The 13070-nt window shown below is 43.8% G+C and overlaps 2 protein-coding genes across 5 annotated transcripts in view; one reads left to right on the forward strand and one right to left on the reverse strand.

Annotated features, from left to right (window-relative positions):
- Positions 1–3902: 3902 nt before the first annotated feature.
- On the reverse strand, positions 3903–11129 carry LOC139370029 (zinc finger protein 585A-like). 2 transcript variants are annotated; one of them, XM_071109324.1, is made up of 7 exons: positions 11049–11129; positions 10120–10296; positions 9431–9526; positions 9166–9276; positions 6916–7048; positions 4976–6795; positions 3903–4885 (listed from the first exon to the last, which is right to left on the reverse strand). In XM_071109324.1, the coding sequence occupies exons 4-7, from the start codon at positions 9220–9222 to the stop codon at positions 4103–4105; spliced, it is 2793 nt and encodes a 930-aa protein (XP_070965425.1). In that variant the 5' UTR covers positions 9223–9276; positions 9431–9526; positions 10120–10296; positions 11049–11129; the 3' UTR covers positions 3903–4102. The 2 variants fall into 2 exon arrangements, with proteins under 2 accessions (XP_070965425.1, XP_070965424.1); XM_071109323.1 differs by having other exon boundaries at positions 3909–6795.
- Positions 11130–12485: 1356 nt separating this feature from the next.
- LOC139369539 (THUMP domain containing 1) overlaps positions 12486–13070 on the forward strand; it is a 9798-nt gene continuing 9213 nt past the window's right edge. Inside the window, exons 1-2 of one of the 3 annotated variants that reach the window (XM_071108784.1) lie at positions 12486–12664; positions 12816–13040. In XM_071108784.1, the coding sequence (XP_070964885.1) occupies positions 12837–13040 (204 nt within the window). In that variant the 5' untranslated portion in view covers positions 12486–12664; positions 12816–12836. Of the gene's footprint in view, positions 13041–13070 lie in introns of all 3 variants that reach the window. The other 2 variants (XM_071108785.1, XM_071108783.1) reach the window with 2 other exon arrangements.

The following is a 13070-nucleotide window of genomic DNA, read 5'->3' on the forward strand; positions in this document are numbered from 1 at the left end:
GTCTTGCACATTGGTCAGTCTTTGCATTACTAGTGTACAATATGGATTCGTTGAGAAGCTCCCGTATAGTTTGAATAGCGTGCCTTCTTTTGGTTTTAGATAGTAACAGTTAGCCACACTCACGAAGAATGAATGTGGCTTTGGCCACACCACGTCCAAGGCTAACCTAATTCTATTTAGTTTTTTAAAAACCCTCTTGTAGTTAAAGCAGAACTAGGAACCAAGCTACTGTAGATGAACCCAATGACGGCAGAGAAGAATAGAACCATGTGACCAGAAAACAAACGAATAGGAGGAACAGTAAAGAACTGGATTAAAAGAGATGGTTCTGGAACTAAACAAGAGGACAGCGAAACGGAATGTTGTTTTGAGAGCTTCTACTCAGTCCTCTCTATCCAAGAGGACGGCGAAACAACGTTGTTTTGAGAGCTTCTACACAGTCCTCTCTATCCAAGAGGACAGCGAAACAACGTTGTTTTGAGAGTTCCTACTCAGTCCTCTCTATCCAAGAGGACAGCGAAACAACGTTGTTTTGAGAGTTCCTACTCAGTCCTCTCTATCCAAGAGGACAGCGAAACAACATTGTTTTGAGAGCTTCTACTCAGTCCTCTCTATCCAAGAGGACAGCGAAACAACGTTGTTTTGAGAGCTTCTTCTCAGTCCTCTCTATCCAAGAGGACAGCGAAACAACGTTGTTTTGAGAGCTTCTTCTCAGTCCTCTCTATCCAAGAGGACAGCGAAACAACGTTGTTTTGAGAGTTCCTACTCAGTCCTCTCTATCCAAGAGGACAGCGAAACAACATTGTTTTGAGAGCTTCTACTCAGTCCTCTCTATCCAAGAGGACAGCGAAACAACGTTGTTTTGAGAGCTTCTACTCAGTCCTCTCTGTCCAAGAGGACAGCGAAACAACGTTGTTTTGAGAGCTTCTTCTCAGTCCTCTCTATCCAAGAGGACAGCGAAACAGAACATTGTTTTGAGAGCTTCTCAGTCCTCTCTATCTTCACCAAAGTATCTTATTAAAGGTGCAATCTGCAAGATAGTAAATGCAGTTTAATGGTCACTTTAGTTAAAGGCCCAGTGCGTTCAAAAAAGTCATTTTCCTGTGTTTTATATATATTTCCACACTATGAGGTTGGAATAATATTGTGAAAATGATGATAACGGCCTTTTAGTGTCAGAGCTGTTTGAAAAGACCGCCTGAAATCTCTGTTTTGGTGGGATGGAGTTTTTCCCTAGCTACCATGACAAAGAACAGAGTCGGCGAGAGTACCGTTGAGGACCGTGGTGTCTCTCTGTCGCACCTGAAAGATCTTTTACAGTAACAAAAATAGTTCTACAAGCGGTTGTGACAACAACAAAACAGCTTCAAGTGTTTTGTCCAAATACTGGTGGATTCAACTAATAAAATAATGGACGATCTGACCAGAGAGGTTCAGGACCTGACCAGAGAGGTTCAGGACCTGACCAGAGAGTTCCGGGACATGACCAGAGAGGTCCAGGACCTGACCAGAGAGGTTCAGGACCTGACCAGAGGGGTCCAAGACCTGACCAGAGGGGTCCAGGACCTGACCAGAGAGGTTCAGGACCAGACCAGAGAGGTCCAGGACCTGACCAGAGAGGTCCAGGACCTGACCAGAGAGGTTCAGGACCTGACCAGAGGGGTCCAAGACCTGACCAGAGAGGTCCAGGACCCGACCAGAGGGGTCCAGGACCCGACCAGAGGGTTCCTGGACCTGAAGAGTTCTTGTCTATTAATGTTCTGTATTATGTCTGTTTCATAGGGATCCTAATAAAATACCCTGCCTGGTGACATCACCGGAAGGTAAATTAGTTAATAGACCAATAAGAGTTCCAAACTTCTCTGCCAATAACAGCTGGTTTTCTGTTTTCACCTCCCCACTAAGGACACTCCCAGACAGTCCGAGCAAAATTCTATCTTGAGAAATTGCTCTTTGCTGAGAAGCAATTGTTGTTTATTTTTTGACAATTTGAATTGAAAACAATCACAGTAAGGTACTTATTTGTTACCCAGAAAATGATTTGATTATTAAGATAGAAATGATTGTGGCTTTTAATCATGTTGGCTTTATCGTGTTAATTCAGCCCGTGTCTCACGACTGACATACGTAACTGCCAAAATAAAGGAAACACCAACATAAGTGTCTTATTAGGGTGTTGGGTCACCACGAGCCAGGACAACTTCAATGCACCTTGGCATAGATTATACAAGAGTCTGGAACTCTATTGGAGGGATGTGACACCCTTATTCCATGAGAAATTCAATAATTAGTTGTTTTGTTGATGGTGGTGGGAAAACGCTGGCTCTGGCCCTGCTCCAGAATCTCCCATAGTTCAACTGGGTTGAGATCTGGTGACTGAGACGGCCATGGCACATGGTTTACATCGTTTTCATGCTCAACAAACCATTCAGTGACCACTCGTGCCCTGTGGATGGGGGGCATTGTCACCCTATGAGAGCATAGCCATGGTAGCCAAAATAATTGCCTGCCCAGCATTTTTATACCAATACATGACCCTAAGCATGACGGGATGTTAATTGCTTAATTAACTCAGGAACCACACCTGTGTAGCTGTGCCTGCTTTGTTTCCATTATTTTGCAGTTACCTGTAACAACCAAAACCTTTAAGAATGATTCCCACAGAAGAATCATTTCTGTACAATGGATGTAAATTCAGAACCTGTTGTGGATAACTTTTCACGAAGACAGATCGGGGAGGAGCCAAAATGATTTGTTTTGACGTGTTTCTAACCGTTCATTACAGCGTAGAACAAATTTTAACGTACAAAATGGAAGCATGATAAAATTGAGGATAATGCATGGGGTTGCTGTTATGTTTATTACAATTCTTGTAGACATATAGTTGCAGTTTTGTAAAGGATATATACAATTGGCTGTTTTACAAAGCTAAGAAGTTTGTAATTTAAAAAAATAAAAACATTTTTCAACAGATTAGATTATTTCATTCAATATGGAGAATTCAAAATTAACTCATTCAATATGGAGAATTCAAAATTAACTCCTTCAATATGGAGAATTCAAAATTAACTCCTTCAATATGGAGAATTCAAAATTAACTCCTTCAATATGGAGAATTCAAAATTAACTCCTTCAATATGGAGAATTCAAAATGAACTCCTTCAATATGGAGAATTCAAAATGAACTCCTTCAATATGGAGAATTCAAAATGAACTCCTTCAATATGGAGAATTCAAAATGAACTCCTTCAATATGGAGAATTCAAAATTAACTCAAAGAAGCAGTTTTTTTTTTTGTGGAAAAGGTAGAAGGGTTTTAGTCTGTTGATAAGAACCACCCAACAGGAATCTAATTTACCCGACAAATACATCTGGTTAGTGTATATCACAAATCAAAATGACGAGTGCTCTTTTCAGAGTTGGCTGAATTTAGTTTACTGGCACGAGCCGCAGTATTCAGACTTCTACACTGTGTGCTTGAAACTGGGCAGTGCATCATCCCTCCCCAACAACGTACCCAATGGAACATCTGCCCACTGAGAGATCTGTTACAACAGCATTCTATCAGCGTTGTTCAGTCTTCAGTGCTTCCTCCAATCAGATAACCCGACAATATTTTATCAACTCTCAGAACGTTCTGGATCGTTGTAATAAGACAGCCATGGACAATTGTGCAAGACAAAAAAAAAATAACCATTCATGTCGTATTTAATTGGCCTTATTTATGCGACGGGTGGTATAAGGTCTATTGCATTTCGTAACATCCCCATTGACATTGGTCTAATAGACTAATTGATAACCTCGTCAAAATCGTAAGTTGAAGTCTCAATTCCAAACCGTAATGGAATGCACCTGCGGCACTTCCCATGGGCGTGCTTTATGCTGCCTTCACAGATACGTTTCAGATACGTTTCCTTCACAAGTAGTTACCAGTTGGAGAGGCGTTCAAGTGGATTTCACACAGTCGGATTGCTGGTAGTCACAAATTTACCAGATGATATGAACGCAGGGTGAGACGGAATTAGAACGTCAGAATACTGACAGACACAATAAGAACGTAAGAACTCTTTTATCTTAACCTCTTGAGCCCCCTAAAAGGCAACTAGGAACACTTAGCTTGATGTTGTCTCAAATCGCCTTTCTGTCTAAAGCCCCGCCCACAAAGCGGACATTTAAAAGGCCTCTCCCCCGTGTGACACATCATGTGCAGTTTCAGATGCTTATTGGTGGTAAAGCGTACCTGACAGAGAGCACACGCAAATGGCCGCTCCCCCGTGTGAATCAGTCGGTGTTGTGTCAGCGTACCCTTACGCTTAAACGTCTTCCCACAGTCTGTGCAAGAGTATGCCCGCTCGTCTGTGTGCACGCGCTCGTGTGATTCCAACGCACTCTGAGATGGGAAGTCCTTGCCACACGTATCACATAGATAAGGCCTGTAACTATGACAACGAATATGAAACTTCAATTGGTTGTGTCCAGCAAACATTTTGCCACAAAAGCTACAGGAGAACCCGTCTCCTGTGTGACATACCATGTGGGATTTCAGTTTCTTTTCGCTTGTGAACTGTTGCAGACATTCGGGGCAAGTGAAGACCGGCGTGTCTTTTGTGGGAACGATTACGGCGGTAAGATTACGCCGCGTTGGCCCACAACCTGATTTGTTGGCCAGGTGAAACTTTAAATCCCTGTTGCGACCAAAGCACCTTGAACATATGGGACACTTAATGGCCCCCTCACCGTGACGTCTCAGATGCAAAATCAGAGATTGTTTCCTACGAAAACTCTTGGAACACACGTGACATGTTCTAGAATCTAAATTCACACCAGGGGGCAGAGTGGGGGAAGCGTCGCAGGTTGTTGGGTTCTGGGATTCAGTACTGTGGGTCTGGGGAGCCTCTATCCCGTTCCCCCTTGAAGGCTGAGATGTGCTTCCACCTGCTGGGTCAACCTCCCTTAGGGTTTGGCTTGGATTGACTTCCTCATTAAAGTCTTGCTGTGTCTGAAAGTCCGTCTCATCACAGCGGTTCGCTCTCCGGGGTCTAGACCGGCCTACTGTAAGAGCAGTTCGCTGATCGAAAAAGCACCTTACAAATAAGTTTGATGGATCGACGGATTGGTTTAGCCGGTGTTGCCGAGAGTCATTTGAGAAGTCGACGTCTGTGCTGCTGGACTGTGGGATCTCCATCTCGTTTTCCCCTGTATGTAGTGGCGGCCAGGCTGTCTGGTGTCTTTTAAGGTTCACTTCCTGACTTGTCATTTCCTGCTGCTGCTGCTGTCTATATTGAGAAGTCCTCGTCCTGCAACCGGGACACTTCCTGGACTCTGGAATGTTTCGACCGGAACACTGGTCCGAGTGTTCCTTCTGATCAGAGGCGCTTTGGAAACTCTCCCCACATTTAAAACACAGGTAAGGAAGTACACCATGTTGAAACCTCAGATGTCTTCTCAGGTCTTCTCCGTTATCAAAAGCTTCTTTACATAAAAGGCATTTTCTGTAATGATTAGCTAGCTGAAAGGGCAGAGCATTGGAGGTGGTTGGGTTTCGGGGTGTTGTGTTTGAGGGCTGAGGTATCTCTGTCGAATTTTCTACTGCTGCCAAAACGGCGCCGGCCTCTGGAAGAGCCTCGCTCGGAGGTTGCTGTGGATTCACGTCCTCACGCTCGTTTGGCTCAGAGAGATCAAAGGTGTCTCCGCACAGAGAGCAAGAGAGACGTTTCTTTGTCTTCAAACACACTTTTTTGTGTTTCCTCAAAGTGGAGTTCTCAAAAACATCCCCGCAGTTGAGGCACAGGAGCTTCCCATGTGTGTATCTCACGTGCTTTCCCACGTGCGATGCCTTACTGAAGGTCTCGTCACACACGGAGCACTTGGTGACTTTGGAAGACTGTCTTGGTTTACCGTGTTGGATTGTCATGTGCCTTCTCTGAGGTAAAGTGCCGCGGGGCTGAGATATCTCTGTGCAGTCCTCCGTTGATGTCGCAGACTCCTCTTCTGGTTGAGCTGCCGCCTCACACACATTCTGACGATGCTTCTGCAAGTCCTCATGGTGTTCAACGTCTTGTCTACTACACAGGTTGTACTGATAAGGCCTCTGCTCAGTGTGAGATGTTATGTGTGCTGTCAAATCCTTTGCTTCCCTGAAAGTTTTCCCACACAAGGAGCATATTTTGACACGCTTGCTTCTTTTAGGCTGCCCCTTAGTACGGCATGGGCCTGGAACCAGAGAATATCGAGGTCGGCTATCTGAGAGCTCTACGTCGACATTCCTCTCGCTCTTTTGGGATACGACTCCTCTCTGTCCTTGGGTTTCCACATTGTCAATCTGAAGCATCTCTCTGCTCGGCGTTGGAAAGGCCTCTGACACAGGTGACAGCGTATCAGTCATGTCAAGTCTGTGCAGCAGCACCGTGGGCTGACGGAGCCGACAGGACGTAGACCAATCAGAAACGTCCTGCGCTTCCTTTTCGAGGCGGTGAGCTCCCGGTTGGATTTTCGGCCCACTGTCAGCACGAAGGTGAAGAAAAGCTTGATCCATTTCACTCTCTTCGTCAAGAGTTTCCTTGTCGACACACTCTACCTCTTCATTCAAAGGCAAAATGACGACATTTGCAGTGCGGTCTAAATTAATCCCTCGTTGACTCTCCCGGTAATCCAGCGAAGGTGTCATTTCTGACTCACAGCTATATGATGCAGGGCTTTGAATGGTCATAAATGTCTGTATGGGTTCTGATTGGATCTCTGGGTCAGCTTGGTCAGTGGATGACTCTCGGGGAGATGGAGACAGGATGTGGTTGTCTCCAGATGACAGAGCCGAGGACAAGAGAAGAAGAAAAGGCCATATTAAAACATGAATGTCAAACCGTAAAAAACATAAAAATATAATTCCCTAATTTTTCAAAAGTCTTCTTCTCCTACCATTGGCCTCAACATGTGGGATTGGAGAAAGGTTGGTGTGGTACTGGAGAAGGGTCCTCAAAGGTTGAGGGTGACGCACAGACTGCCCACACTCCTCCAGGACAGAGGGGTCAGGTAGAAACCAAGATGCAGTCTGAGGGAAAGAGAATGGCAACAGATCCAGTTCTAGAATATCATAACCTCGTTGCCCTAGAAAATTTACATTTTTTTGACTATTATTTGTATTTTTTACATTAAAAAAAGCTGTTATTGCCATCCACGTCCTGTAAAAGTTTACTGACTGTAGTATAATTAATAAAAGGAATTCAAATTACCTTGTGAGCTTTTAATACAAGCAACTAGATTGTAATTTTCCATAAAGAAAAATTGTGTGACTTGCTTGAGCTATTTGAATGTATTCTTGTGGTAGTGGAAGAAGTGTTGTGATTTTGAGATTTGAAAAGCAGAGTAGACTAGGATTTCATACACAACGTTTTTGTCTAACTTGTTGTAGAAACCAAGATGCAGTCTGAGGGAAAGAGAAGGGCTTGACAATGACAACAGATCCAGTTCTAGAATATCATAACCTCGCTAAAAGCAACTCCCTAAACAATGTTTGGTTTGTTTCTAGCTTGTTAGCTAGCTGCCTAGCCAGTTAAAATAATGACCAGAGCATAGCTGACAACGTCTTAACTTTAGCTCATTTGTATCCATCATTACAGGAAGATAAATTACAACAAGATTTAAATAATGTGACGAAATAAAAGCAGGGCATTCTACTTAAAGATCTTTTAGAACGTGTGCCCTCTCTCGTTTCTGGTAACCATGACAACAGACTCCGAAAACGGGGGTCAAAGTTCAGTTTTACGTCTGCAACATGAACATGGAAACCGACAGTCGCAGCTACGGTCGACAGACAGTCAAGTCCACCGGAGTATAAAATGAAATGTCGTTTTGACCAACGACACTTGTCGAAATTGTAATTGTCTACAAACACGTCGTTAGGCCAAGTATAAAACAGCCTTAAGATGTTGTATGCTCTTAAGTTTTTGTCTAAGTTGTTGGGAAAGTGGTCAAAGTCGCTGATTTGCATCAAAAGTGACAATGTTGCCTCCCGGGTGGCGCAGTGGTTAAGGGCGCTGTACTGCAGTGGTTAAGGGCGCTGTACTGCAGCGCCAGCTGTGCCATCAGAGACTCTGGGTTCGCGCCCAGGCTCTGTCGTAACCGGCCGCGACCGGGAGGTCCGGCCGGTTACAATTGCACAATTGGCCTAGCGCCGTCCGGGTTAGGGAGGGCTTGGTCGGTAGGGGTGTCCTTGTCTCATCGCGCACCAGCGACTCCTGTGGCGAGGTGCACGGTGTTTCCTCCGGCGCATTGGTGCGACTGGCTTCCGGGTTGGATGCGCGCTGTGTTAAGAAGCAGTGCGGCTTGGTTGGGTTGTGTATCGGAGGACGCATGACTTTCAACCTTCGTCTCTCCCGAGCCCGTACGGGAGTTGTAGCGATGAGACAAGATAGTAGCTACTACAACAATTGGATACCACAAAATTGGGGAGAAAAACGGGGTAAAAATTAAAAAAAAAAAAAAAAAAAGTGACAATGAAAGTCAGAAAGTCACGGTGGAAGCGTTAGAATGTTGGAAGAAATTCCATTAAAGTGGATTAAGTTAGGTTTTTTTAGGAGGAAAAAACATTTAATAGTTTTTAAAGTATAAATGGTTTGAAAAAGGTGTATTTAAGCATACTATTCCAGACCAGTCTGCACGTTTTACAGGTTTGAACGGCTTAGAGACGGTGTTAGACGAGTAGCGTTCCAAAGAATAACTACAAGGCAAAACGAAGCTGTTCAATATTTAAAGTGTGGCTGCTGAAGTATACCACATTAATACATCTGAAAATAAACGGTGTTTTTCCAGGACGCTGACAATATGCATGAATGGTATTAAAACGCACAATGGTATAAAATATACTGGCGGCAGGGTAGCCTAGTGGTTAGAGCGTTGGACTAGTAACCGGAAGGTTGCAAGTTCAAACCCCTGAGCTGACAAATCTGTCGTTCTGCCCCTGAACAGAAAGTTAACCCACTGTTCCTAGGCCGTCATTTAAAATAAGAATTTTAACTGACTTGCCTAGTTAAATAAAGGTAAAATAAAAATCCTTTTATGCATGAATATTAATGGATATTTTTGCATTTTTGTAAATGTTTGGCATCACCCTGATGTATGAAGCCTCGGTCCGGCGCTGATGAAGACGTTAAGACGTTATGGTGGTACCTGTTGAAGGGTCGGTGTTGGAAGCAGCCTCTCCAGTCTGGAGAGGAACTCCCACATCAGAGTCTGCAGTGCGGAGTGATACTTTGGGCCGAATTCCTCTGGAAAAACGTTCTGGGAAACAACCAAAGAAGTAGAGAATAGGACAGTGCTTTTTAAAAAATCTAAGCATTGAACATTACCTTGACAAAGCATTCAACACCTTGGAGTTATTATCCTCCTCATCACCATCATCATCATCAACAGAATCAGCTACTTAGTCACTGACCTGAAAGAAGCGTTCTCTCTCAACTGGGTCTTCCAGCAGCGTTTTAATCAGCTTCAGGAAGTGGGATTCTGATGCCTCCACCTCAGGATCACAAATCTACAGGAAGTATGGATAGCACAGTGAATAACAGGAAGTATTGATAGCACAGTGAATAACAGGAAATATGGATAGCACAGTGAATAACAGGAAGTATGGATAGCACAGTGAATAACAGGAAGTATGGATAGCACAGTGAATAACAGGAAGTATGGATAGCACAGTGACTAACAGGAAGTATGGATAGCACAGTGACTAACAGGAAGTATGGATAGCACAGTGACTAACAGGAAGTATGGATAGCACAGTGAATAACAGGAAGTATGGATAGCACAGTGACTAACAGGAAGTATGGATAGCACAGTGACTAACAGGAAGTATGGATAGCACAGTGAATAAATCAAAAGAGCCAGCATCTATAACACCTTGCCTGGCTAACCAGAGCACATGGCACAATCTCAAGCTGTGTGAATACCGTGTGAAATCCGTGTGAATGCTGTGTGAATGCTGTGTGAATGCTGTGTGAATGCTGCGTGAATGCTGTGTTTTTGCCGTGAGCGTTTGCCCAACTTATGTGGGAAAGAATGCATTGAAAGTGTAGGGAGCGTTACCTTACTACCCGCGAACAGGGGGTACCCACAGCCTTTACCCACCTATTTCTTTTACCGTTACATAACTAGTTATCGCAAATACCAACACAGTGACGACAAACTCCTCCACCAAGCCGTAGTCCATGACGTCTCTCCGCTGAACAACCTGCCATAGAGCTGCAGACACCAGCCGCAGCGGAGGAACCAAAAGACGCAGTGACGCTGGGGGAAGAAATGGACCTACGGGCAGATTCAGAAAAGGAGACATTGTTTGTGGGCCATTCCCTGGGGAAGTCAACCTGAGTGTACAGAAATAAAGTTAAAACATTTCCAAATGATACCATGTTGCTAATTATCCCTGAGGTCTATATTTTATTTAACCTTTATTTAACTAGGCAAGTCAGTAAAGACCAAATTCTTATTTTCAATGACAGCCTATGGAAACAGTGGGTCAACTGCCTGTTCAGGGGCAGAACGGCTGTCATTGTAAATAAGAATTTGTTCTAGTACCGACTTGCCTAGTTAAATAAAATGTTCAAAATTGTATGGGGGTATTTTACATTTTGTGTTGTGGATATGTTGTGGTGTAGAGATGTCATATGACGTACTGTTTTATCTTTAGTTTGTTCAGTACAAACAGTTCACTGTTTTATATGTAATCTGGGTGCTTTGGTGTGTTTGGACCCCAAGAAGAGTAGCTGCTGCCTTGGCAGGAACTAATGGGGATCCCTAATAAATACAAATGCTGCTCTTGACATAACGTGAAGCTTCCACGGAAAATGACAAGATAAAATTTTTCCGGACGAATTCGTAGTAGGCTAGTTTATATAGCTCGCTAGCTTAGCTATCACTTGATCACAACTTAAATAACTCACTTTAGCTAGCTAGTTAGCTATGAGACAGAAGCCAAAGAGAGAACAATTTTAGGAATATTTCTCTGCAGATGCTACCACACTGCAACGATAGCTAACTACTGTCTAGCTGCTAGTTACCTTTTTCCTTGAGATGTTGCATTTCGAGCTTTGTTAGCTAGCTAGCTACGTGTTCTTGCCAGTAGCACTAACAGGTCAAATCCGGGTCACGGAATTTGGGTGAATTTCAAAATAAAAGTCCCCCATGTAATAATAGAAACGTGTCAAACGATTCATTTACGGTCACATCCATAATTATTGGCACCATTGATAAAAGGTATTGAAAATTCAATTATTTTATACCAATACAATTTCTCAGAGAAAGAGGTTTTGTTTAAAGGTCCAATGCAACCGTTTTTAATCTCAATATCAAATCATTTCTGGGTAACAATTAATACAGGGGTGCAACTTTAGTTTTAGAAGTGGGGGGGGCATAACCTCGCGGGGATTCTGGGGTTCCTGCTCCAGATTTTTTTGGTGGGGCATCTAACGCTCATTTCCTGCCTTTATACACAATCCAATATGACCCATGGCCTTTATAGTCGTCTCTATTTAGAACAACAAACAGGAAGCCAAAATGCCCACAGTCATCAAGCTGGGTGAGAGATCATTACATATGTATAAGTGATTGATAAGACGGAAGTAGATCAAAGGTCATTCAGAAATCTATATTGCGTTACAGTGCCTTAGACCTCTGCGCCACTCGGGAGCAGCACATCCTCCATATAATTAATCCCATAGGCCTAACGGTACTGTAGAGCTCTTTTTACTTGCACACAATATAGCTGGTACAGAGTCAATGTGAGGGGGCACCGGTTAGTCGAGGTAACATGTACATGTAGGTGGAGTTATTAAAGTGACTACTAGATGATAACAACAGAGAGCAGCAGCGGTGTAAAAGAGGGGGGAGGGGCAATGCAAACAGTCTGGGTAGTCATTTGATTAGATGTTCAGGAGTCTAATGGCTTCGGGGTAGAAGCTGTTTAGAAGCCTCTTGGACCTAGACTTGGCAGTCTTTGACAATTTTTAGGGCCTTCCTCTGACACCGCCTGGTATAGAGGTCCTGGATGGCAGGAAGCTTTGCCCCAGTGATGTACTGGGCCATACGCACTACCCTCTGTAGTGCCTTGCGGTCGGAGGCCGAGCAGTTGCCATACCAAGCAGTGCTGCTGCCAGTCAGTATGCTCTCGATGGTGCAGCTGTAGAACCTTTTGAGGATCTGAGGACCCGTGCCAAATCTTTTCAGCCTCCCGACGGGGAATAGGTTGTGTCGTGCCCTCTCCACGACTGTCTTGGTGCGCTTGGACCATCATCCCTAAGTTTATACATCCACAGTGCGATCAACGGATTTAACAATTTTGTTGTCAAATAGTCAAATGTTTAATTTTTCTAACAACATTTCAACCTTGTTTAACATTTATAGTCCAAATGTGTCATGATTTCAATATTTTTATTAGTTTGCATGTTTCAATTGGGGACTTTTATTTTGAAGGCGATACGCCGCTTCCCCTTTTGCTGCTCACAACACTCGCGTGTTTGAATGAAGGAAGGAGCCCACGAGTACCTTCAGGCTCAACTCGAGAAGAGTACGATAAACGTTGACTAGTATTTCTATAATTTAGCAAATTAAACGATACATTGTTAGCATTTAATCCAACGTGTACGATCAAGGATTGAGATTTAGTACAGTAGCTACCGTAAGCAATCCCGGCTCGTGTCGTTTGTTGTGCTTGCATGTTAGCTAGCTAGCCAATTCTGCTATACTTGCTAGTGCCAAACAATAAACCAGATAGTTAATGTTATCCAGGTAAATGTGTTTTTTCTAACAGTTAACAAACTATTATCCAGGAGTCCTGTATATGATCAAATATGTCCGAAGCACAAGACTTGAGAAAGCGCAGTAAGAAACGCTATGGCGGCGGACACCGGAGTAAGAAGTACAAGGGTTCCCGGGAGCTCGAGGTGGGCATGCAAGGTGTCCTCATCACCTGCAATATGAACGAGAGGAAATGCACCGCGGAAGCCTTCAACCTGCTGAACGAATACGCCGACCAACTCTACGGACCTGAGAATGTAAGCAGTACATTTAGCGAGGCCATGTAC

The sequence above is a fragment of the Oncorhynchus clarkii genome, chromosome 17 (genome assembly GCF_045791955.1).
Source record: "Oncorhynchus clarkii lewisi isolate Uvic-CL-2024 chromosome 17, UVic_Ocla_1.0, whole genome shotgun sequence".
Taxonomy (NCBI): Eukaryota; Metazoa; Chordata; class Actinopteri; order Salmoniformes; family Salmonidae; genus Oncorhynchus; species Oncorhynchus clarkii.